At 41.0% G+C, this 26,095-nt stretch overlaps 1 protein-coding gene across 5 annotated transcripts in view; it reads left to right on the top strand.

Moving 5' to 3' along the window:
• Positions 1-816: 816 nt before the first annotated feature.
• The window catches only part of baiap2a (BAR/IMD domain containing adaptor protein 2a), a 51,799-nt gene continuing 26,520 nt past the window's right edge, over positions 817-26,095 (top strand). For all 5 annotated transcript variants that reach the window (XM_067571464.1, XM_067571461.1, XM_067571462.1 and 2 more), the window contains exons 1-3: positions 817-1,043; positions 14,021-14,096; positions 17,298-17,384. In XM_067571464.1, coding sequence (XP_067427565.1) covers positions 972-1,043; positions 14,021-14,096; positions 17,298-17,384 — 235 coding nt within the window. In that variant the 5' untranslated portion in view covers positions 817-971. The remainder of the gene's footprint in view (positions 1,044-14,020; positions 14,097-17,297; positions 17,385-26,095) is intronic.

Consider the following 26,095-nt stretch of genomic DNA (forward strand, 5'->3'; position numbering starts at 1 on the left):
CACAATAATGCTGTTTTAACATGGGGGGAAATAGGTTAGATTTGCTATTTGAAAAGAACTCATATGTTCTGAAGACAAAAATAACCAGTGGTAGAAGAAGTATTTTGGTCCTTTTATTAGGTAAAAGTAGCAATACCACAATGTAAAAAAGTTGAGAATCCAAAATGTTACTTAGGTGTAAGTGCATAAGTATTAGCAGAAAAATATACTTAAATACCTATCAAATAAGTCATTTTTATGCAGTAGAGTGGCCCTGTCTGTGTTATATTAAACAACATTTGATTTATTATACTGATTGTAATGTTGAAACAACTTTTAACTTTTCCCATAGGCTAATTTTTAAATGGATTCCAATCATAGAATAGGCCAAGCTCTTTAAAGCAAAAACCGGAAGTGTCAATATAGGCTCATTATAATTACATATATATATTTTTAAGGATAAGAACAATATTTCAAAATGTGATGGTATTTATACAAAAACACATTTGCCTCTCTATATTATAGGAATGGTGGAGCTCAATTGGTACAGAAATATGGGGGCGGGCTGCAAATCTGCACTTTCACAAGATGGTGCTGCATTGCAATACTGTAGGAAATATTGCATTTGGCTGTAAGCGCGCCTGTTTCGCTCGCTGTCCGTGCACTGATTCTTATGATCTACAAAATCAATGACGTGTATTAAATGTTGCATTATCCTGATATGTGTTTTTACTCTATTTCTAACTGAACACGCACCGTGCATCTGAGACTGCCAGAACTACCGCGTAGCTCTCGTAGAGTCCCTGAAGGCAGCAGCGGGCTGTCAGTGCGCGCTGGAGAGGGAAGGTGTGTTTAGTTGGAGTGGGGCTTCGGGAGCGCAGCATCGTCTCACTCTCACGGGCGCATTTCCTCGCCTATTGTTTTATTAAATTCCTGTATTTACCCTCCCCCCCTTTTTCACACGGATACACGTTTGAAGGAAAAAAACGTTTATGGTCCTGGCTGAAGATTTCACGATGTCTCGCACCGACGAGGTTCACCGCTTTACGGAAAATGTCTATAAGGTAGGGTTCAACTAATTAATAAAGTTTTGCAGTGCCTCTGTTAATGTGATTTCAGCCGTCAGACACAGTCTAATTCCATCATAAAGCCGAATTTATTATTCATTGATCAAATCGTCGCACTCGGTGCCTCATGGTTTTTTTCTTCGATAATCTCTTTAGGGAGAGGCGCAGTAGTTCAGTTGGTTGATTGTTTGATCAGTTGCCAATCGACCAAAATGATCTGTGTTTGGGGTTTTTTTCCGCCTCCATATTGCTACTTTTGCGCAACACTTTTGGTGATAATTGATTTGATAATGAAGACAGAATTGCAGCAGTGCTTGCAAAGTGGAAGTCACTCATTCACTCAGTCACTCACTTAGCCTATCCTACATGTAGGCCCATGTAGGCTATTCCCTGGATTCTTGTAGATTTCTATAGTTCTCTTGCGGAAATAGGGACGCATTGCATTCCTGAAGTCAATGTTTGAGGGCAGAGGGCTTCTCTGTTGCAACAAGTAAACATTTACCCCACAGGGATTTCAACATTCAAACACGTTCTCTACCTAAAAAAAAAAAAAAAAACCTGTTTGAACTTCGCATGCAATTGTAGAGCCTCACAAAAAAAGGATTAAAAGGATTATTAGCAAAACGGAAGGGCATAAAATTACAGAATATCTTTATACCAATGGATCTTTCTGTAAGCCAGGAGGGAAAGAAAAATGTCCATCACAGGTGCCTAAATTCCAAAATGATGCCTTTAAATTGCTTGTGTTGTCTGATAGTCCAAATCCAACATGTATTCTATTGGCATGATATAAAACAGAAACAAGCTACATATTCTTTTTCATATCTGAGAAACTGGAACGAGCAAAAATGCATGCCATATTGTTTGATAAAAGACTTGGAAAAATGCATTGATTATCAAAATGGTTGACAATTTTCAGCACTAACTACTGTATAATTCATTAAAACTTCCCAAAGGTTATTGCTGGCTTTGGTTCACTACCTTTATTATGTTTTTAGAGTTACAGGCACCTCCTGATGGATTGTTAACAAAACTTCCTGTTACGAGAACACCACACCTGTGTCTGCATTGTGATAATCTCAGGTTTCTATTTTGATAAAAGCTAGCTGATACCGAAGGAGATCTCTGTCAAAACATTACAGTTCATTATTTATACATAATAACTAAATGTTACTCTACTTTAAACAACCCCCACACCCTCAGGCAGCAGTAGTTCCCCTAACAGAAGGCCATAGCTCCAGAGCAGGTAGAAGGGAGCTGCTCATTGCCCTGCAGGGAATAGACATCCATCAGAAAGGAGGTCAGATGAGCAGAGACTGACTGACTGGTGCTTCTTTTAGAGCCAACATGGGAAGCAAATTTTTCAGGTGGCTATTTCTGTACTGAATTGTTCGTGTGCGATGCTCTGTCGGGGGTTTGTCCAAGTGTTTACACCTACTGATATAGGTTAATCAACATAGACGCGTTGTAGGTGTATGGATACTGAACCCTCTGCAGATGCTCTTGCTCATTCAAGTGCAAGCCCAGCACTGGGTCTATGTCTCTGGGGTGAAGACACCCCCGTCAGAGCCCTGACAGCTAGGAACGCTGATAGGCACTGGAGTGGAGAGACAGAGTCCCTCTTCCACACAGCGGATCTGACCCAGTGGCAAAGGCTAGGAGGTCAGAGAGGATGTTATCTATAGTCACTGCTTATTTGGCACTCTTCTTGCTTTCTGCACCGACCCTACACTGTAAAAGCAAGTTTCTTAGTATGCTTTAATATTTAAAGGGATGGGTTTCTTTTGACTCCAGCCATAAGGTTCTGTCAGTATACCCTTGAAACCACACTTGGAGTAGAAAGAGATGGTGTTTATTATTAAGCTAAGGCCATATTTGGCACGTTTGGTCACTGAACCTTGTGCTGCTATTAGTTTGGATGCTAAATGACACTTAGTCTGAGGTGGAACTGCAGACTGTCAACATAAATTTCAGGGTATTGTTAGCCACAATGAGGCAATGGTGAAGCTGCAGGGCTTGTTACATAAGTATTAAAATTATATTACTTATATAAGTAATTGAAAAGATGCAAATGTATCCAAAATCTGAGAGTTCACCCCATCACACAGACAGGTCAGCACAGACAGTAGGGCACAATTATTGGATATTTCTTATTGCTGTGCTGCATGGGACTCAAAATATACTTATCCACCAAAGTTTTTATATTCACATTCATACTACATACTTTTCACTCGTTGTACCTTTTTACCTGTTTTAATGGACTCACTAATTATTTGCAGTTTGCTCCGATGAGTAAACATGGAGACTTCAACTCCATCAATGACTTTTAGGGAAAAATGAAACTGATTTGAACTTCCTAATGCACATTTGAATCCCACTGTAGACAGTAATTGTGTATGTCTGCTTTGCGCACATGCAGACATCTCCTAAAAAAGAGGAGATGTAAAAACATATGGCAGCACTGCAGCCGGCAGCTGGGCAGGTACTGAGTAATGGCAGGGGAGAAGAGGGGGGTAACTGCACTGCTGTGACTCATGTTAGCCCAGTTGAGTGTGTGTGTTTAACAGGGCTGGGACTGTCAGCACAGAAAGGGTGAGACAGGAGTTTCAGAATCTCACTATGAATGTTGTTCCTGTGATAAAGGCCAGAGGCACTCCTTGGGTTTTTTTGAGATGGCCTTATCTTAATCAACAGGGGAGTCAACCCTGTAAACCCAGCAATCCCAGCATGATCCCTGTGTGACTCACTTCGACTCTCCTCCCTCTCACATAGACAGGCGGTCTTAGACGTGGCGATTGGCATCTAGTCATTCCCGCGCTGACAGGGTGAGACAGATACTTAAGACTGACACTCGGTGCTTGCGTGTTTGTGCGCGCCTGTGTGTGCACCACAGTCATCTCCACCAGCTGGTCGTGTGTCGCTGGCTGTCTGAAAGAGGCGGAGCTCCAGGTCAAGCCTCTTAACATGCCAATAGATGAAGTCTGAACACCGACCTGGCTTGGGGGGGGGAGGACAAGCTGAAAGTCAACTAACAGATTAATCAAAGCGGAGGCCGACGAAGAATAGGGCTTTGTGTTAAGTCAGTCAATAATGTGACCTTTTAACATCTACCATGATTCAAACATAAACTTTTATCCCCAAGTGTAAAGGTTGTGGAAGGTTACATGGATTAAGTCGAACACTCCCTTTAGCACAACGAAACTCTAACTCATATGTACTTAGAGTCTTCGTCACAGGAAGTGTGATGTGACCTGTGCCTGATACATGCGCTGCAGGTTTTGAACACACCCTGCCAGGTAAGGGAATAGAAGGGTGTGTCTTGTCTCTACCAGCCCTCAGGACACCACTCATTTTCCCATGCAACACCACTCCTTAATTGTCAACACAGCTTGGAAAACACTGGTTACCATTTTCTCAAATGACTGTTATGGAGAAGGCGAAATAGTTGTTTGACGTTAACCGGATCAAGTGTGACACACTATACTCTGCTTATAAGATCTTCATTGTGCCATGAGTCTGATACTGCTGCAGTATGCTGTTTAATAAAAATCCCTTATCTGAAATTCAGTTATTCTGCCTAAAAGACATCTTGTTATATAACAGGCTTCTCTCTCAGTTGCAATATTGTTGTGACATTCACTACACTCAAATGAATGATATTCTGATGATGATAAGAGGACTACGGTTCCACCACAATCTCATGTGGGAGATCTGAACAGGTGGTCTCTTAGCAACAACGTGCCATTATTCTTATGCGTTTCTGTCATATCGTTGTGCTAAAAGACTTACAGTTGGTGAAGGGCTGGAGAAGGCGAGTGAAGAAAAGAGATGGAGAGGGGAGGTTACATAGGTTTTTTTTTGCAAGTATGAATGTGTTTGTTTCAGAGAGAGAGATAGCGTAGAAAGGAGATGTTGAACCTGTCATAGCTGATGAAACATGCTCTCTAAAAGTCCCATAAGGGATCCAGTGTAAACCAAGTCAGTCTGCTACATATACAATCGAGTGTGTCATCCCTGTGGTCTTGCATTAGGAAGGCATCTGAAGTCACTGCCAGCAGTTGAATGAAGATGCCATCCATCACTTTATTTACCCTTTTTTTTCCCAGCAATATGTTTCATCGGGTGCCGCTTGCCTTATAATATGCGATTTAATGGAGTTAAGCTCCTGAACATTTGCTGCCAGAATATAGTTTCAACAAGTTTGTGCCCAGAGCCTTGAAAAGATTGCATTATGCACTGCAGGAGATATCATAACATTCATTGCCTGTGGAACAGCAGATTTGTTCCCTTTGCCTTTGACTGCGATGCAGAGAGGACTATTGCTCCACACACCCACCTTCTCTGCACGTCTGGGGGCGGATGGTTTAGAGACATTCTCTCTTTTCTTTTACTCATCACTGCTTTTTCAAGGACAGAGACGGGAGATGCTCAGTGCTCAATCCAAGGCTATGCTCTGTATTGACGAAGAAGCTTCATAGCCATCGCTGACAGTAAAGGTTTTATTTGAAGTCACCCTGTTAGCACGGCTAACATCCAAAATATTACTTTGTCTCTCACAAAAGCAGCATACTTAAGGATGTACTTTGCTTTATAGAAAGCATTCAAATGCTTCATCGTGGGGGTGGAAGAGAGAAGGAGATGAAGAAAGGGAAAAATAGATGGAGACATTCCACATCCTTGTTGAAATAGTCCCTAATTACTGTGGAGGGTGAAGCTGTAATTACACAGAGTGAAAGAGACACACAGAAGAAGCAGAGACAGAAAATTTCAGTTGTTGCTGTGGCAGTGGACAATAGCCTTACATTTATGGGTCATGGGTAACAGTTAACATGCCTGTGGCTAGTGTTACTGTATGTCTCTGTGGCAGATGCTGCTACTTTCAGTAGCATTGGCCACACTACACCCACTAGACTAGCTGAGCAGGCAACTGCACAGTTCCTCTGAGCCCCAGACCAGCAATGCTACAGAAAATAGGAAATTCAGCATGCATACCCACATGGTTTAAATGCTCCTTTTGGTGAGGACATTTCTACGCTTTGAAACTTTGCCAGTGGGATGTAAAGTGACTAATGCAGCAGACATACTGTTATGTCACTCTTTGTAATGGGTAATTTACTTTTTCAAGTGTAAATTCAGAATGCATCCACATTTCCTATTTAACCACTGTGATCCTCCTTGCCCTCACACAAACTCTCTGTTAGATGTACGTTTTTTTTTTTTGTCACTCAGAGATGCATCATCATCAAATTAAAAGCTGAGACGAGCTCAGTCTTTCACAATTGATTTGAATTAGAACGATGTTTTCAGGGATTTCAGAGTAATGCATTATCTTATCCCTACCAAAATGAAGGAGTCTTTTGCTGGTCAGAGAACTAAAGCTAGGAAATAAGTCTAGGTCTTGGTTGCTGTGGTAACCAGCGCCTGTGTTGGGTTAGTTGAGTGGCTGATGTTGAGGGGGGGGAGGAGGATCACACTGGCTGCAGATGACAGCAAAGCAAACAAACCCAGTAAACAGTTACTCCCTGGCAAGCAAATTGTTTGTTGTTCACGGGCAGCAGGAGAGACTGCGCAGTTCAAAGGTGGGAGCAGGTCAGGACTAAGAACTTATTTGAGGGGTGAATTGTTTTTCTCTTCCCACCTGAGACCCATTGTAGACAACTGGGGGGCCAAATATAGTCATCAAGCCTCATGTCTAGTCAGGTTGTGATTGAGTCTGCCAAAATTGCGGCTTTTGGCTTTTTCTTTGGAAAAAGCAAAACCCCTAAATGGATATATCTTTTGGTGTTGGCATAGCTTCATGAAAAGACATTTAACAAAATGTAACATCTTGCAGGAAGGAATACTGCAAGCACCTTCAACATGATAAAGCATTTTGCTTCCGCATGACATGCCTGCATTGTTTTGGTGCATCTACTTTGAGGAATTTTTCAGATACAGTACACATGAACAGCTGCCATCCTGTCTGTAGTGCAAATAAATTAAATATTATTGCAAATGATTTGTCTGTATTTGTTATTAATCTCAATTTAGCAGGAGTTTGCAGACCAATCCCTGACCAACTCCAGTTTACACCCCCTAGAGTCCTAGGTTGTAGCAAGGTGCATAATGTGTTTGCATGGCAAAGAAAGGCAAGAGCATGAGGAGTGTAAAAGGACAATTGTTAGTAAGAATCTGAATCTGTGGTGACAGTTGTCGTGTCATACGAGTCATGTTGGACTCAGAGCCATGACTGGATAAGCAGTATCACAAAATCACTTGATGCAAAACTCTTTATTGTGTTATATAACGTGTTTCTTAAACTGACTGCGGAGCGCTGATTTTCTCGTCTTGCGTCTCTTAAAGATTTTGCAAGGTCATGAGTTTTAATATGACTTCTGCGGCCACAGCCCATAATTGGATCCCTGCTACTAATATGTTAGCTGTAATAACTAGTGCTTCGTGTTGCTTAATAAAGCTGGACAGAGAGATCACCAGAGGTCAACTTTTCTTTGACATTCCAGAGAAAAAAAAATCCCTATTAAGTTATTTATTCAGGTCAAAGGAGACTAAACCTTTCCCCCCGATCCCAACAGAAAACTGGGATAATTCCATCGGGCGATGCACGTTATGTTTACAATCACACCGCTAAACCCGAAACTCACACTTATTCTTCTTTTATTCACGCTGTGTTTGCATGATATAAGCAACAACATTATCTGAGCAAGTGCTGAAACCATGTGTATTTGCTGCATCAACAAACAAAATATTGCCAGCTCTTTCTGAAGTTATAAGAAGACGGTCTTTGGTCTTTTTGCAGTATGCATCCTGTTTATGTTTAACATGATTGATGCACAATGATATACTCTGTATTCCCCGTGACAAAAAGAACATGTGAGCTGTACAGAGTCTTCTCTCTGCTCACGATCTTGAAAGGTTTGCTGTCTTCAATACAACTTGGAAAGGACACAAATATTCACGTGGTATTTTCGGATTTGATGTTCGCCTTGGCTCCCTCTGAAAGCACATGCTGTGCCTACTGCAGTATTAGTAAGACTTTAGGTATGCAAGAAGGACAAACTTCTTCATGGCATCCATCCAAAGTGTATACATGGACTGAAATAAGCATTTGACTTTCTGTATGAGATTCTGTATGGATGTTTAGCTGTATTACAGAATAATTTGGCTGTGTTCCCTTCACTTGTTCACTAGCTCTGCAGTAATTCTTCAGACTCCTTGTACTCCACATCCCCAGCTATAGTGTGGTCCCCTTGATAATGGATGAAAACACCACTATATTGCAAGAATTTCCTGTTAATATATTACTCTGGGGTTGCCTGATTTAACATGAAGTTTGCTACCATCTCTTGTGAGGATACGCCAGAAGCCACAACATTGACTTTTGTCTATTTTCGAGCTTGAGCTTTAAATTAAATTGGCATTCTTCTGGTGAAATGTAATGAAATTTCCATGGAATGCAACCTCTCGCAAATGGCTGTCGTCTTTCCAATAATGCATACATGTCTGACATTTTCAGTGATGACAGCAAGAGGAATAGTTTAAAACATATAAACAATTTATGATGAGCAATGAAAAGACTTGGTGCTAAATTGGCTCACTTGTGAATAAATACCATGAATAAATACCATGTAAGTTTGAGTTCGACTGGCCCTTGACAAAATTCCAGGGCATACATCTCACACATCTGGAATTTTCACATTTTGCCCACGCACTTTTTCAATACAATTAAAAGTTGGACAAAGACTCTTACAAAGTCACTTTTATACTATAATGTACATGCAGTGATACATTTAAAATTAAAATACAAGATTTAATAAAAAAACTTTTACAATCAGTTATTGATTTAGGAAGCATACATTCACATGCATTGATCATTATCATTCAATGAGAAATCCCAACTGCCACTACTATGTACTGTATATAGCATTCTCTACGTAGTATTGTTCATGAATGTGCAATTGATGATTGTGATATTTACGATGTGCTCCTGAAGGCAGCAAAAATGTAGTTTTGTCAGGTTGATTGGGTCAATCTGTCTCCTATCTCAAAGTGATGCAGCCATTTCTTAAGAGGCCGTTTAGACTGAAGGCGAATTTGATCCATATCCATGCTGTTGCAGATGTCAGATTCGTATGTTAAAGCAATTTTAACCCTAATATGCATTGGTTTCTGTGGTAATGAAGAAGATGTGAACACATAAATAATTTGCATTTAAGTTCTTTTTTTTTGCCAATATATATTTTTTTCTAAACTGACCTAGTCAGTGTGGTAGCAGTGGATTTGCAATAATATGCATTTGCTGCCCTGAGGCAGCACTAAGTGGCATTGATTTTCTACATTTAAATGTATTTAATTTCTTGTGCAAATGTTTGCATATTGCAAAGTTAATTTTAAAACCGTTAACTGGATAAATAATGAAACAAGTTTATTTAGCCCGTACCCTCGCTTGCTGTGTTTCTTTTCAGTAGACATTTTCACCAGTATTAGGGTGTTATTCTTCAGCATCACATAATAATATCAGAACATAATAGAGCAACATTTACAGATCCTTCTTAAATGACACAGTTGATTGAGACTGTTAGACCACACAATGTACTGTTGTTGTGTTCAATCCATCTGTACAATCACTTTGATAATTCAGGGTTTCCCCAAAGAACTAGTTAGCCACCCAGATCCTGATGCATCTCATCTCATGATCAGTTTATTAAGTAAATGACAGCCTAAACAATAGACACACTCTCTTTCCCCATGACACAATATTGTGTTTCTTAAAAGTGACTCGGTTTAGTTGGCCCACTTCCACTGTAAGGGCCACAAAGAGGCCTGGGCTAGCCTTTCACGCATGCACATATTGGTCCAGTGTTCCTCATCAATCAGTTGACTCAACCAGACAGACGATTACACTGCAACCTTACTATTTTCTCTCGGCACAGTAATTAGTTTATGTTAAAGGTCTCAGTTGTTCTCCAGCTGATTGAGACCCATCATAAACTCACACTGCTCCTCGTTAAGAGAGAAAAGACTGACTATACGGTTGTCATATGTCCATCCACACATTATCCACTCTCTCTACATTCCTCCCTGATTACATCATTGGGCTGGGCTGCCTCTGTTGCCTGTCACTGCATGACATGTCTTATAGTCCTCACAAATACAGTAATTGGTGGCTTCAGTGCTCATCTGATCCTGGCCGTTTTCAGGCCTGGCACTGGTTGCTGTGTAGAAGAAGGAATGAGGAAGAATGAGCGAGGGGAGGGCGAGAAGGAACATAGGATGGCATCCTGGTTTCTGATTGCACGTGATTTCCCCCACCAATTTTTATCAGCTGGTGTTACTTTGAAATTACCCCCTTTGAATGTCATTACTGTGTTTGTGTGTGTGTGTGTGTGTGTGTGTGTGTGTGTGTGTGAGAGAGAGAGAGAGAGAGAGAGAGAGAGAGAGAGACACACATCCAGAACAGAATGAGCAGGGAGATGGATGAATATCCCATAGTTTGAGTCTGCAATCTATTTCTAATACACTGACCTTGTTTCAATTGCTACTTCCACGCTGTGGAATAATTTATTTGGTTAGAGCTCTGGGAGAAATCATTTTAATCCTCTTAATAATGTTTTCCCTTATCTGCAGCCTTTATGCTCGTGCTCCTGAGTTCTGCATATTCTTCCTTTGTCAGCTCTCGGTGCAAATGGGTGTCAGACAGATTTAATTCATTTTGTAAGAGACATTTCTCTGCCCTCCTTTAATTGTCTGCTTTAATTTTTGCCCCGAGTGCTGATAATGAATTCATTCAGTCCTTGTGGAAGGCATTCACAAAATGGACAGGGGCTCCGTCTTGGGAAAGGAACAGATTACACTTCAGCCGTGACATATTTCTTATTTTATTATTTCTTTAATTGAAAGATGATACAGATGAGTTTTTGAATGGGAAAGGATATGCATATATCATTATATACCATTGTTCAGAATATTTCACCCTTGCAGTTTTCTACTCTATTTCCGTCTCTCTCTCTCTCTCTCCGTGTGTGTGTGTGTGTCTCTCTCTCTCTTCAAGTCACACAACTTAAAGTACCTCCTGGCCCCATTTCCCAATTAGCTGCCACAATTAGGGTAACAATGTAGTACAAGAGAACTGGGATGACAAATTTAGCAACAATGGGAAGAGATGACGAAAGAAACTACCTTACTAGTTTTTTTTCTCTCTCTCTCTCCACTTCCCCTTGGCTGCATATCATTTAAAATGCACTGTAATTGATGTCCCTTATATAACAGTTATATCAGTAGCTAATCATCTTATTCTCTATGTAGAGTTGTTCCATAACTGTGCATATTTTCTGTATGTTTATTTATTCAGTGGCAGTGGGTCAGTGTATGTGTGTGTGTGTGTGTTCGTGTTCGTGTTCGTTGCAGCATGTGTAAGAAAGGCGGCCAGGTCTGTGTCAGCTACCTTTGGCCTCTTCAGTGGGAGAGTGTGCCGTAATGATGCTGCACCAGGCTTTGCTTTGTTATGTAATCCTCCCACCAGTTTTAAACACCACCACTCTTTATTATAAAGCCTTGTATTAATGTAGGTGTGTGCATGAGTGCACGCACGTGTGTGTGTGTGTAATCTGCACACATTCATGTGACCCCGTCCTCATCAATGAGATGCACTTTACATCAGAATCTGGCAGAGCGAAGAAACATTTAGGAATAAACATTTCCTTAGCGAGGTCCTGAGGGATGTGTTAGTCTTTCATCTTCCCAGAGGCAGAGAGAGCGGGAATACCTTTTTATACGAGCGCAGTGTGTAATGTAAGAAGGGATTCTCCCCCCAATTAAGCTCCTATTCTTCTAGTATATTAGACTAACACAGCCAGATGGTAAATAAAGGGAACTCATTTAAACATGAGTTGCTGGTAGAGTAGTTTGCACTGCTCATTCTGACATGTCTTCATGGTAGGTTTTCAATAAGTTAATGTAAAACAATGCCCTCTGTAAAAAGCAATCAGCTATAGTAGTCTGTAGTATAGTTTTTGTTCTTCAGGAACAACTATTGTCTTTTATCCTTTTTTTTCAAAATAAATTTCTCTCCAGAATCTTGCTGTGTTCCTGTAAGCTGCTGAGCCAGTGCATAGTGGACTTGCTGTGAGTCCATTTTGCTTGAGGGCTAGACCCAGTTAACAGTGGAAGAGGAGGATGGGACCTCTGTGTTAATCCAGCCAATAGCCATGGGAACCTGAATAACACCTGACCTACCTTTTTGCTTACTGCTGTTACTCACTTCCATTTTCTGCCACAAAGACCACATTTTAAGGTGATAAATATTTTATACACAATCCGGAGATTTTTATGCGGCTGACTATGTTTCAAACAACTACTTTAATATGTAATTTAAAATTGAATATGTGATAACAAAGCTTTATTGTCAGCACAAATGAACCAGTCATAAAAATCATATACAAAAGGACAAGCTTTATATTTTATGGTTTGTAATTGAAGGCAACTCATAACAGCTTTTTTTCATATTACATCATATCATCGTTCCTATTTTTGTAATCCAGTCAAGTTTTGCTGCACCGGCTTTAGATACAAGCATAGTCATGAAGAGGCATAGTAAAATAGTTACTGTTGGTGTTGAAAGTATTGGGTGTTTATGTCTGACTCATTGGTATTTCTGCTGTAGGTGGGTTGAGCTGCACTCAAGCCACTTGAACTCCCAACTCTTGACGGGATACACACCACAGCAAGCACACACACATATTGAATACCATCATATCCAAATCTCGGCTCTCATTAAAAACAAAAGATAGACAGCAAGATAAAAGAAAAAGCAAAAAATGCTGAGGTCTGACTGAAGATGAGAGACATATGATTTTCAGGATGAGCTGCTGGGGGGTTGTTTCAGTTTGACATTAGTGGCATCTTGCCATATTATTCTGCCACAGTGTGGATTCAGGCTCGAAAGAGTAGATTATTAAGTGTTCTCCTGCAGTATTGATGGCTTGTGTGGGGACTGCTGCTGCAGCAGTGTTGTGGTTGTCTCTCTGTCCCCTGGCTGTTCCTGACTCGCTGACTGGGGACCGGCTAATTGGAGGAAGCCCTGGAGGAGCGCAGGAGGAGGAAGGAGAGGAGAGGTGTAAGGGAAGTAGAGGAAACGATGATGGTGGGAGATGTCAGACATTGTGCATTCTCTGCATTTAAACTGACTCTGCCTGCAGTGTAGTATCGTACTGTATCTCTACAGTAATGCAGCATATTGCTGCTGTCATGACAAAAACAATCTTGGTTTCTCAATATAATGCAATATTTTATTTTTCATGTTGAAAGATATATTTCTCTCATTATCTAGTATACCAACTTATCTTGCTATAACGAGGAGCTTTTCTTATTATAACAAGATAAGTGGGTATGTCGTTATAACAAGAAACTTTCTTATAGTGTCCAGTCATGGTATAAACAATACACTGCCATGCCATAGCATTGATGGTGATCAATCATGGCCAGCAGCTCTATATATTATGTTCATCTGTAGAGTTCTCTGTTCTTGAGCAGCCATAATGAGCCTCAGCGTCCATCATCTAATGCTCTAGGGTAACTATATGCATCCCCGTCAATGCAAATTTCACAGTCACTCTGTTTTTAGTCCACGAGTACTTCTCCCACTCCTCCGCCACCATAATCAACCCTAGCCTCTCCTGCCTCCTCTCACCTGGACTATTTCTCACTACAAGAGGGCAGGGTGTGGGTGGAGGAACCCATTCGTGCCCTCATTTACATTCAAGACAACCACTGAGCGTCCAAAGATCTGTCAATAGATGTTCACTTTGTACAAGGCCGATTTTGTTCAGCTGAGGGAGGTATGTAAGAAAGGGAAGGGAAGAGGCAGAGAGAAGTGTAAGGGAAAATGAAAAGAGCAAAGTGTAAGTCCTGCTTCTCTGCCCTTGACCCCTCTCTGTTGATAAGTAAACCTTCCATCTATCTCTTGTTTTCTGTTTCAGACCATCATGGAGCAGTTCAACCCCTGCTTACGGAACTTTGTTGCCATGGGGAAGAACTATGAAAAAGCCCTCGCCAGTAAGTCCTTTTATTTTTCTCATTTATTTTCTCCTTGCTCCCTGTTTCACTGCAGGTTCAGGCACACAGCCAAGCCAGCACTGTCTTCTCTTCACTCTCTCTCTCACACTCTTCTATTCTTTCTCTCCCTCTGTATATATAGCTATCTAGCGATCTTTTCCTTTTTGTCTTACTAAAAAAGGACAATATTTATCCTCCTGCCAAATGGGCAGGCCTTATCATCTAGTGCAAAGCCCTCTGGCACAGCTTTTATACTGAAGTGGAGGTGTATTCAAAGAAAAACAAAAAGGTCTCTAATCTGATGCAGAAGTGAGGATAGCTCACTGTGAGCAGCTAGATTAACAAAGTGTATGTATAATGTATGTTTTCCTAAACCCGCACACCATTTTTCATTTGCCCTCTGACTTTGTAACAACATCCCCAAACTTTTGCCCAAAAACATCCTCAAACTTAACCCAAGGCCGAGCCCCCACAGTCCCAACAAATCCAGCAATTAGTGGGGCTTCTCCCTTTGCTTGTGCCTCTTTCCCCCTGACACACGCAATAACTAATCCTGGCCTTGGTGAAGGTAGGAGACAGACTGGTAGGGACTCAGTGAGCCATTAAAGACCCACTTTGCAGGATTGGCTAGACCCAAGGGACTAAGAGGCTCTGATTTGCGGGGGCAGGGGATGGGAGGACACACTTCACCCATATGTTGCAATCACTGAAATTATTCAACACCAGAAATGCCAAAAGGGCTTCATGGGTAGGCTTGCTAGATCTGGATATGGGTGCATTCCAGGTTTTCAAACACAGCAGTGAGTTGCTAAATATCACAGTGTTTGGTAAGTGTAAAAGCAACAGATGCATACAACTGAGTGACTCCAACTGCCTATCAAACACAGCCTGGAACTTGTTATACAAGTCCCCTGACAGCACGATGAGGGTGACACAGGTAGAGGAAATGATTGTTGTCCTGATTGAGAGATATGTGGTTTTGTCCTCCTCTTCTCTATAGCGAAGGATGATGGATCAGTGGCTCTGAGATGAGCCCCTCCCCTCCGGATTGTCTGTCTGCCTTACAATCCGAGATCCCGTAATCCTCTCCGTCTGTCTCTGTGAGCCCCTCACCACACATTTCATTAGACAGAAGTAAAGTATCCATATAGATCCAGCTTATCTACTCTGCCACCCAATTGCACAAACATACACTCTCCCATGCAGGAGCAGCTTCGACAAGAAGAAAGTGTTTGCAGAATGGAGATCCCTTTTGAAAATCTGCTGTAGCTCCCGCCGTCCTACTCGCACAACCCCTTTAACACACATGTGCAGACACACACACACACACATTCATACACACTTTCCACATCAAGGCACGCAGGAGGCATGTTTGGCATAATGAAGAGAAATCAGCCGTGATGCACTGGAGGCTCTGCGCTCAGTTTGTCAGGTGTTCCTCCAGCAAGGGAAGACGGAGGAAATGTGCAGCCTTTTCTGCCGTTGACTCAGCTGTAATTGGGATTAGCATTAACATATGTCCGTCAGTCTTGGAGCAGACCTCCGAGGTCTCTAGCCTGAGAGACTTCCTATATCTCAGGGCTACATCTGTCTGCTAGAATTAGCCTGCCCCTGCCAGGCTATTGTTGTTAATGTGTCTCTCACCTGGCAGCTGTCTGCAGGCACAGGGCCCATCTGTCACCTGGACCGCTGTTGAATTCACTTCCAAAAGCGGTGGCCATTATTCACCGGAGATGGGCTGATTGACGGGATGTATGGCAGTCAGACAGAAATCACTGGAAGCTCACTCTGCCCTGTGTGACCTTTGTTGGCCAGCACAGCAGCAGCTAGAATAATAGGGGCTGAGGTGGATATTGATCCGGACAACCACGAGTACTCTTGATCTTTATTTAGTCAGTGAGAGACAAGAAGAGATATGGCTGCTGATTATGATTAACCGTAACGATTGTTTTGTGTATGCTGAAGATCTAGAGCAAAGGTTTTTTTGTATGTACATGAGCACTGTAGGTGTGCATGCACAAATCTGCAAATATCTGTACATGTGTTTCCGTGACCCTCGGACTCTACTGTACATCAGTGAATAAACAGATTACTATGCACAGTCAGTAAACCCCATTACATTCTAGAGGAAATTAGAAATGTGATATACATTTGACTGATAATAGGGGGAAAGTCTTAGTTTGATTGCCCTCTCCAATGAAAAGTCTTGGTGCAGTGTCATCCATAAGTTGTGGACATTCATTGTCGCTGAATGACACCCCAGCAGGTTTAGTCCTTGTCTATATAGGTGTACCTAAATCTCTCTGCTTATCAACAGTCTCCCCAAGTCACTATGTCTCCCTGATGTCCAGTGTTCAGACATATCGACAAAAAAAAGATGAAATGGAATGGAAGAAGGAAAAGGCCAATGGTGGTTAACCGCATGTGGTTAACAGCTTGACATTGTTATTTCCTTGGTGGGACAACAATGTTTTCTCAGAGCTATTGGCTGGCAAATATTGAATTTTAGTGGCCCATTTGTACACAGATCAAAAAGCGCCAGCACATCCATACTACCACTCGGTTACTCTGTTCCAGACAGACGTAAACACCAAAATTGACTCAGGAATGACTGCAAGGAATGACTTTTTGAGTCACTGCAATGTGTGGTACGTAATATAAGTGTCAAAACATGAAGTATAATCCTGGCTTCATAGAATGTTAAGTGTATGGAAAACATACTTGCCAAAAAAGTCATCTCAATGACTTAACACTCACATACACATTTGAGGTATAATAAACAGAATTTCTTTCCCATTATAACTCCAATCTAGAAACAAAACCTAACAAAACATTTTTTAGTGCCTGTGCAGCTTGGCCAGCATGCACAGATAATCTATCAGGCGATAATTTCCTCTTTGCAATCATGCATGGAGAATGCCAACAAGATGATGTTGAGTAATCGCGTAGCAACTTCAGTATTGCCTTATTTTCTGAAGGTGAGAAGCTATGATTCATCACTTCAAAAACATCTGAGGGAAAGCAGAGGTAGACAGGAAGGAGAAGACTGCAAATGTTCCAGCGTCACTGGCCAGAATGCTGTCGACTTAGTTTACACAAAACTAAGCCGTGTAGTGCTTTGTTTTTTTACACTGCACTGTAACCTTTTAATTTAATAACAATCCTGCTTTCCTTTTTGTTCTTGCTTCTCTTTGTCTCTAGATGTGACATTTGCTGCCAAAGGCTACTTTGATGCTCTGGTCAGAATGGGTGAACTGGCCAGTGAGAGTCAAGGATCCAAAGATTTGGGTAAGTGACATATCTGATGACCTCCTGTGTTTTTGGTACTTTCTCTCTTTTTCTTTCTTGGTGTTTGTCTTGGTCACACTGAGCTTGAACAGCAGCACCAGTACTTAATACACTTAATACGCACACAACATACGTTTCCTGTTAAAAATGTTGCACAAGAGGCTAAGTAGCACTCAGAGAGAAACGTGTGGGTTGATACAGGAGGTGTTTTTTTTTCATGCCTTCATGCCAGCGACAGCCGCGGCCAGAGGCATTATGTTTTTGGGTTGTCTGTCTGTCCGTCCCATTCTTGTGAATACAATATCTCAGGAACGCCTTGAAGGAATTTCTTCAAATTTGGTACAAACGTCCACTCCGACTCAAGGATGAACTGATTAGATTTTGGTGGTCAGAGGTCAAAGGTCAAGGCCACTGTGACCTCACGTCTGTCCCATTCTTGTGAATGCTTGGTGGGAGTTTCATTACATCTGGCACAAACATCCACTTGGGCTCAAGGATGAACTGATTAGAATTTGGTGGTGAAAGGTCAAGTTCACTGTGACCTCACAAAACACGTTTTTGGCCATAACTCAAGAATTCACACACTAATTATCTCAAAGTTTCACATAGATGTCTAATAGGATAATAGGATAAAGTGATGACATTTTATATCCAAAAGGTCAAAGGTCAACTTCACTGTGACATCATAATGTTCTGCAAAAACACTTTTCTGGCTATTATTCAATTCCATAACTCAGGAACAGAAGGGGAGATTGTGACCATATTTCACTTGTAGAATTTGTAGCTTCTCTGCATTTTGCTTTCCCAAGGTACTTGTATGAGTCCACGCTCCTCACTTCCTCTCACTGGATGACAACCAGAACAGGGGGCCTCCTGTTCCTCTGCTAGTCCACCACAAGTTCATTGGTTTTGCTGATACTGAGCTTCAGGTGATTATTGTTGAATCATGTGAAGAAGCTCTCTATCAGTCTCTGTACTCTTCTGTAAATATAGTTTCTACAGTAAGTGAAGACAGCATGTTTCTCACTGGAAATTATTCACTGGAATCATACTCAGTTAAACTCAATACAGTGATAAATTCCATTTTGCCAAAAATACACTTAGTACCTTTTTATTAAATTCCTTCAAAATCTTCTCTATAAATATTATATAAGTCTGGACAGACATGGATGTAAACTGCAACTTGACTGGTTGGCAGAGGCATGCAACCGCGAGGCAGTATTTCTAGTTTTTATTTGAACCTTTGCAGAATCATTGAAATCCAAAAGAAGGTTGTTGTTGGTAGAGCCCAACTGATATATGGGTGAGCCGATACTTTTTAAAGTTATATAGGCAGCGTTTTATGTATATTTGATCCTTTTCTTAATTCAAGTTTAATATATATATATTGATATCAGATTTTTTATTACTCCCTAATATTGGTATTAGCATCTGCCCCAAAAATCCAGTATCGGTCGGGCTCTACTTGTTAGATCGTGTCCTGGAGGAAATAACTTTTTTTTTTCTTTTCAATTCATGGGCCTACTGTTATCAGAAAAAAATGTTGTAAGAAATAGAAAAAGGTAACAGTGTGGAGTGCAGTAGCTAGTAGAGGTGGGAGCTGAACGTCATTTATTTATAACAGTATAGAGGACGGCAACGTGTTTTCATCTGAGCTGAAGATTAGATTTCTTGAAAAAAGCCTTTTTATATGACTTGTAGTGGTTTGCCAGTTTGATGTTTTTCCAGTGTGTTGCTGTTTGTATTGATTCTATATGGAAGAATGTATCAGGATGCCAGATGTCAAAAATGTTGCATTGCATATGATATGTGTATGCCATGTCAATTAGGTGTGTATTTGGTGTGTTCTTGTTACAAACACTGAGGTCAATTGTAGAGCCAACACCTGCTCCTCTCATAGTGAGTAGTTTCCTAGGTGATCGCTGTGTCTGAGTGTGTCTGTATTTGCTGTCACCAGCCCATGGGAAATCAGTTCCTGTTTGAAGAGATTCCCTTCGCGCTGATTGTGCTTTCGACTGCTTGATCTGCGTAGAAGTAGCTGTTGATTTGACGGGGCCTTTGTTGCAGTGAAGCTGAAATCCAGTTTGGGTTTCCTCCAGCCCAGCCAACAGGGATTGACATGAAAGTGCTCTCAGGATGTTTTATTCAGCAAGCGGCCCCCCTCTCTCTCTCTATCTCTGTATCTCTCTATCTTGCAGCCTCTGTGAGCTTTTCCATTGATTCCAGAGTTTACAGCTGTACCTCCATGTTGAACTGAGCCTCACTTACAGTAGTGGGCACTTCTAAGACAGACATCCTCAGTTGAACTTGTCATGAAAAGAGAGTAGCATGTACGTGATGTGACTGACAGCTGATTTTTAGCTCTTCTTGCACCATGCACCACTGTTCTGCTCTCACAGCAAGTCATTCAATCTCACTTTAAAGAAACTCCATTGTAATACACTATTAAATGTGCTTTCATTTATGTGTGTGCCGGTAGATGAGTCGACTCTCCTTGCAGTTACGCATGTACACAAGGGAACTTAAAAATGCCGGTTTTAGAAATTGTACATAGCACAAGTCTATCAATTTACTCAACTCTTTTGTCACAAGTGTGTATGAAGGAACTGAAAACTGATTCCAAAGCATTGCCTGGAGAAAGATTTGCAAAGGGGACTGGATATTTGAAATGACTCATTCTCTTGGTCAAAAGACTCATCTTCTGTCTTTGTCTGTGTTTGCCTATTTTCATCAAGCTATTTCAAAGACTGAATCACTCTGCGCTGTTGTAGGATGAAAAAAGAAAGGTTGTGATGTAGTTTTAAGATATGATCCCTTGTTCTTCACTGATGGTATTCAGTACAATGCAACAGCTACACCCAACACTCCCCTGCATGCCACTGTGAGTCCCAAAGGAAGGATTGATGTTTTATTTTCCAGCCACCTGCACACAACATTTCGGAGTCCCCACCCTGAGGTTGATACTAGTGCCCTGACCTCTTGTCCAACCACGTGCATAACAATCCATAACCTGTTAGCTTTGAGAACAATAGAAAATGGATAGATAACACCTGAATATACTTTGTCTAATAATTTAACCCAAGACTGAGTTTATTTTTTTCTTATTAGTCTTGTCCCAGTCTTATTTATCTTAACATTTGTTACCATGCATTATATTTCGAACCAAAACAGTAACTTAATGTCTCACTGCTTCTAATGTGTTTATTGATAGATATTTTAAAAAATCACATCCCCACTTTGGTTGATATTAATTCTTGATGAGAGGTATATTTTAGGGCAGGTCTCTCAGGCTGTCAAACTCAGCCATGATGATCGCTGCTGGCTTGCTCGTCCCATTTTTAATTCCACAGAAGCCCCGCCTCGCCGGATACATGAGTGTAAACACAAGCTTCAAAACATCGCTCTAGATCCCACAGTGACCTCGTACAGTAGATTTACATCCTTGAATTTCTTCGCACATAATCGGAGCAATCGCACAATCAGTTGGCGTGATGATGATGTTACTTGCTTTGAAGAGGGTTATTAGTATTGTTATGTCTTCATCTAAAAATATATATATATATCAGCTTGTTTCTATGTCCTTTTTGTATGTGCGCATGCTCAAACTTGCATGTGCATGTATGAGTTTGAGTTCTTGTCGCACCTCTTTAAAGCCTGTTAATTCCATAGAGGCACAGTAAGAGACGGGCTGCAAATGGTCCCACCTACACACCTAAGAGTCGCAGCTGCTCTCCATCTCTTTCTTCCTCCTCCCTCCCTTTTTTTCCCTCCTGTCTTTCACACACACAGATAAACATTATGCTTAATGCAGGGAATGAAATTACCTTGTGAAATAATGCCCTCTGTTGCTGTTTTTAATTATCAACAAATCAGCATGCACTACCCCGGCTTAAGCCGTAATTCATTTTTGTCAGAACACAGTTTGTTCCCACAGGAATCTGCCCTTGTCTGTGTATGTGCATGCGTGTTTTCATGCCTATTATACTTACATGGTTGTTTGCATTTTCTGTGCATAAATCTCCTGTCATTTCTATGCGTTTATACAGTATCTCTCTCTCTCTCTCTGTCTCTCTCTCTCTCTCGCCAGCCCCACTACTCCCACACACTCCCTCCCACATATCCTCCTCTGGTTGGGCTAATCATCGCCTGTCACTTTACCACCCACACACACATGTATGCACACACGCTTACACACACACACACACGCACCTGCTCTCCCTCCCTCATCTCTCTCTCTGTCCCTTCAATTCCCTGTCTGCCATCCTCCTCTTGTTTTATCCCTCTTCATGTAGAAGGAGTGAGCACTTATTACCTCAGTGGCATTTGTTGCTTCACAACCCTTCCAGAAAAATACAGGAAACACAGAGCGTGGCGCTGGAGATATTTACGACAATCCTAAACCGAGCAGCTCTGCTCCGTTGTGTTTATATTCAGAACTAAGAGGCTTGTTATTTATGGCCAGGCACACAGCCAAGTAGGCAATTTACAAGTTTTAACTCCTCCTGAAATTCCAACTATTTTGATTTGTCACCATTCCTGCAGCTTTTTATCTTTGTTGTTACTGTCAGATCTCTAGCCAATCACATATCTTTTCCAACAAATAAGCTACGAATTGGAGTTGTCAAAAATCTGAGCAATATTGTAGAGATGACTTTTGATTATCTTTTTTCCCCACTTGAGTGTAGTGCACTGATATTACGTAACAGTAAAGAGGTTATATGTATCTTTCTGTGGGTACAGGTGTCTGGTAAAGGCATGCCGATATGGTCAGCCTGTTCTTGTAGTGTCCTCAGGTGAAGAAGAGTTCAGAGCTGCTCTGTGCTTGGCTGGGTGTGTTCCACTATGCCTGTCCTGCATGGCTAGTATTTCACTGCTGGAAGTAATAAAGAATACTGTGAAGCACAGACTACAAACTGGGAACTAATCTAATTCTAGAGCATGTATTGAGTGCGGACATAATGTATTTTATATGTTAAACTCCAGCTGGCTTTCCTTCATCCCATCCTCTGGTTAACAATGAAATAAACTCCCTCTTGGCCACTTGGCTGATTAGTCACTCTTCAAGAACCTGGACCGGAATGTGAAGTACTTACAGTTCAGCCTCCCCAGCCAGAGGAAATCAAATATCTTTCACCCCACTTATCAACTTCTGTCACCTTGCTAATTGACATGTTGTAATAACATTCATGTATGATTCAGCACAATGACATGTCTTTTGGGAAATTACATGCATTAGAGAGAAAAAAAAAGAGGCCAAATTAAACTGTAGTCAACCAATGGATTTCATAGCTTTCTACTGGGGAGAAGGCCCATAGCCCTCCATAATTACCTGAAGGAAAAAAAAAAAAAAAAGGAAAATGAGGCTGCAAACTGACGTGGCAGAATTGTCTTTTTTAGGTTAATGGATCTGGGACATACGTGCTCTGCATTCTGCAAGTAAATGGATGCTATCTAAAAGGCTAAATGGCGTGTCTGCCGTTAAGAGCAGAGGTTAGCAGTGGCGGTTGAAGCGTTAACCGTGACATGCTATATTTGAATGAGTACACATACTGTATACATGCAGCTCTCTCTCTCTCTCTCTCTATTTTCTGTTTCCCTTCTCTGTCTCTCAGTCTTTAGTCTGGCCTACCTCTCTCCTCCTCCAGCACCTGTCCCTGTTTAAATGAGAGCAGAAGAGCTCTTTTCTTAGCTCTGTGCCACCATCCCAGGGGTCCCTGCCTTTTCCTGCTCTATTTCTGAGACACGCACTGCATGATGGGAAGCCAGTGGCCCCCACACTCTCCATCTTTCGCATTGCCCTTCATTTGTTCGTGCCAGTGAGATGCTGAAGGTTAGCTTAGATACAGCTGGGATGGACACGGACAAGACCGCACAGACTCATTTCTCTCTGTTTCCTTTAGATAAGAACACACACTTGCTCACCTGTGCGGACTTGTCAGCATAATTGATGTACTTACACTCTGCACCGGTTAGGGTGGTATACAACGACACAAAGCACCACAATCAGTGCCATACTAATGTGCAAGTGTGATCAAACCAGTATGCCCACGTTTTGGGTGACTTGGTATTATGATGTATACAAATCTGCATTTTGTTTGTGTGCGGGCTTTAGATATTGTCTGGGGGATGATTATGCAAGATAACCTGAAGTATTTGGAAGTCATCTCTGAAGTGAAAATGAGAAGAGTGAGAACTGATCATAGAAATGTCGTGATTTTATAATATCAGGCATCATATGCTCTGTCTTTTGTATCCTTTGCTCATATGATCTGTGTATGTGTGTATGTGTGAATCTAAACTCAACCCAAACTCAAGTGTAATAGTAAGTTGCAGCAGCAATGTTTTCTGCACTTTCAGCATCCCTTTGCCTACTTTCAAATATATAATTATCAAAATATATGCATACCTGCATGCTGGTATCAGAGTGCATGCATGCATATACTGCACAGTTTAAGGTCTATGCAATATTAATGACTTTATTGCTGAATTTTACAGTTCTGACATGAATTGTGATACTTAAAGACAGGCTCATTATATACAGTAACATAATGCAGTTATGCCTAAAGGCGTTTTTCAGTAGTAAATAATTATAAATGCATCAATTGAGAGAGAGAATAGTTTGAGTTCTCAGTCCTGGTAAATATTTTATATGATATGTGTCCTGATTTGTAAGGATTCTGCTTGATGGCAAAATACAGACTTAGAAAACGGTTTGAAAGGTCTTTCCTTAAGAGAGAGAGAAAGAGAGAGACAGATCAACCATGCACACTTTTGAAACTGAAGTAGCCATTCTACCATTTACCCACACTAGTGCATGTTCAAACATGAATACTCTGTCTGTGTTTGGAGACCCTTACTGACCCTGGTTTTCGTAGGCTGGATCAAATAACACACACACACAGTCAAACAGCACAGTTGGGGTTTTCACTCACCCCCTCCTTGAATCTCCATACCTCAACAGGTAGCTGCATGACTATGCTGTTTTTGGTGCCTCCATTCAAGTTGAAAGAGCATTTAGGCTTAAAATGTTGTGTGAGTTCATGAGTCTCTTCTCTGTTACATTGAGGTATCACTTGTTATTACTGCATTCTCAGGGGATTTTTCCCTATAACTCCACTTTTTGCCTTCCTAGCTGTTGCTCTCCCCATCTGCCCCAGAACAAAATCCGTTTCACTTTCATGTAAAGCTTTCTTTACTTTGAACTTCATACTTTGATTCTTTGAAAAAACTTTTGTTTCAAACAGGGAAGAGACAAAAACACCTCAGATGTTTTAAAGAATTCCATACTTAACCGCCCACAAACACTCATAATCCATGCGTCACAGTCATAGTAACTGTTCCTGTTGTTTTTCTTTTTACTTATCTTGCCATTATTTGACTTTCTTTATTATTCGCCCCCCTTTCTCCCTCCACATTTCTCCCAAGCTTGTCAAATCAATCACACTGCTTGTAATTCATCACTGATGCTGTCAGCGACAAGGGAAAGCAGATATGTTATCAAAAAGGGGTTTTGTGCAGTAATCAAAGTTTCTCTCAGGGGACATACGTTTTTTTTTTTTTTTTTTTAATAAGGGTTTAAGTCATGTCACATGATTGCTTTTCGCAGACTTGCACAGGTTTCTGTTATTAACCTCTTGCTGTAGAAGGTCTTTGTTTTTTTTAATCAGGGTAGACAATTGATAGATGAATGATACGTTGATATTTCATGACTGTAAGGTCAGGTTTTATTGTCATTAAGTTATTTTCATGGGATGTCACTACCCTTGCGCTGCCAGAATAACTGTACATCTCATGACCTCAGCAACATGATGAAAATGATTAAGCTATACCTAATAATAGCAGGAATTAATGGATTGGAGACCAGACACATTATAAAATGTTTGCTTTTTGATAGCTTTAGCCTAATAGATAACCAAAGTCTCACCTTTCCTCCAATTTAGTTTATTTTGTCATGATTATTACTAAAGTTAAAAGCTGATACCTGGGCTTTCTGTCCTTATTCTAAAATATTTTAGTAGCTACTACTGGACAGTAGTATTTTGTGTAACTTACTGTCAAGTTTTATCAAGTTTAAACACCTAATCATTCAAAAACTGCAATGCTAGTGAGGCTTTGAGAGCCATTGGCTAAGACCCATTTTTTAGCCCCTGAAACACTCCTTTTATCTTGGAATATGGACAGAAAACTGCACTATCATGCATTGTTTTGTTTTTTCTTTTTTAAGAAAAAAATGATCGTAAAAAATCTTCTGTCTGAAGATATGTGGTCAAGGCTAGTGGAACAGATGCTTAAAACGAGGCAAAGATGTTGTTTCTCTAATACCAGATGGTTTGAATTTGCTACATACAGTATTATCCAGTAGACAATGCGTGACAACCTGCTGTACCTGAGACCTTCTTAGACTAAATGTCAAGATTACTTGAAACTGCTCTTTGGCCCACTTCTGTTTTTATTTCTCCTGGTAAGTCTTCATTTTGGCCTAAATGCATGACACCATTGCTGGACAAACTTATATTAGGCTAGTAGGTTGAACAGCTGTGATGGCTGGGCTTCCAATTTTAGCAACATGTCATATATGCAGTCAATAGTTCTCTTCTTTGAGACATGAATGAGTAAAGTGGGAGAACAGTTCAAACTGGGTTTATCATCCATTTCACAAAGTGTGTGTGTGTGTGTGAGGGAGAGAGAGGATAAACTGTAAGGAAAAGCTG

This window comes from Thunnus thynnus, chromosome 17 (genome assembly GCF_963924715.1).
Source record: "Thunnus thynnus chromosome 17, fThuThy2.1, whole genome shotgun sequence".
Classification (NCBI taxonomy): domain Eukaryota; kingdom Metazoa; phylum Chordata; class Actinopteri; order Scombriformes; family Scombridae; genus Thunnus; species Thunnus thynnus.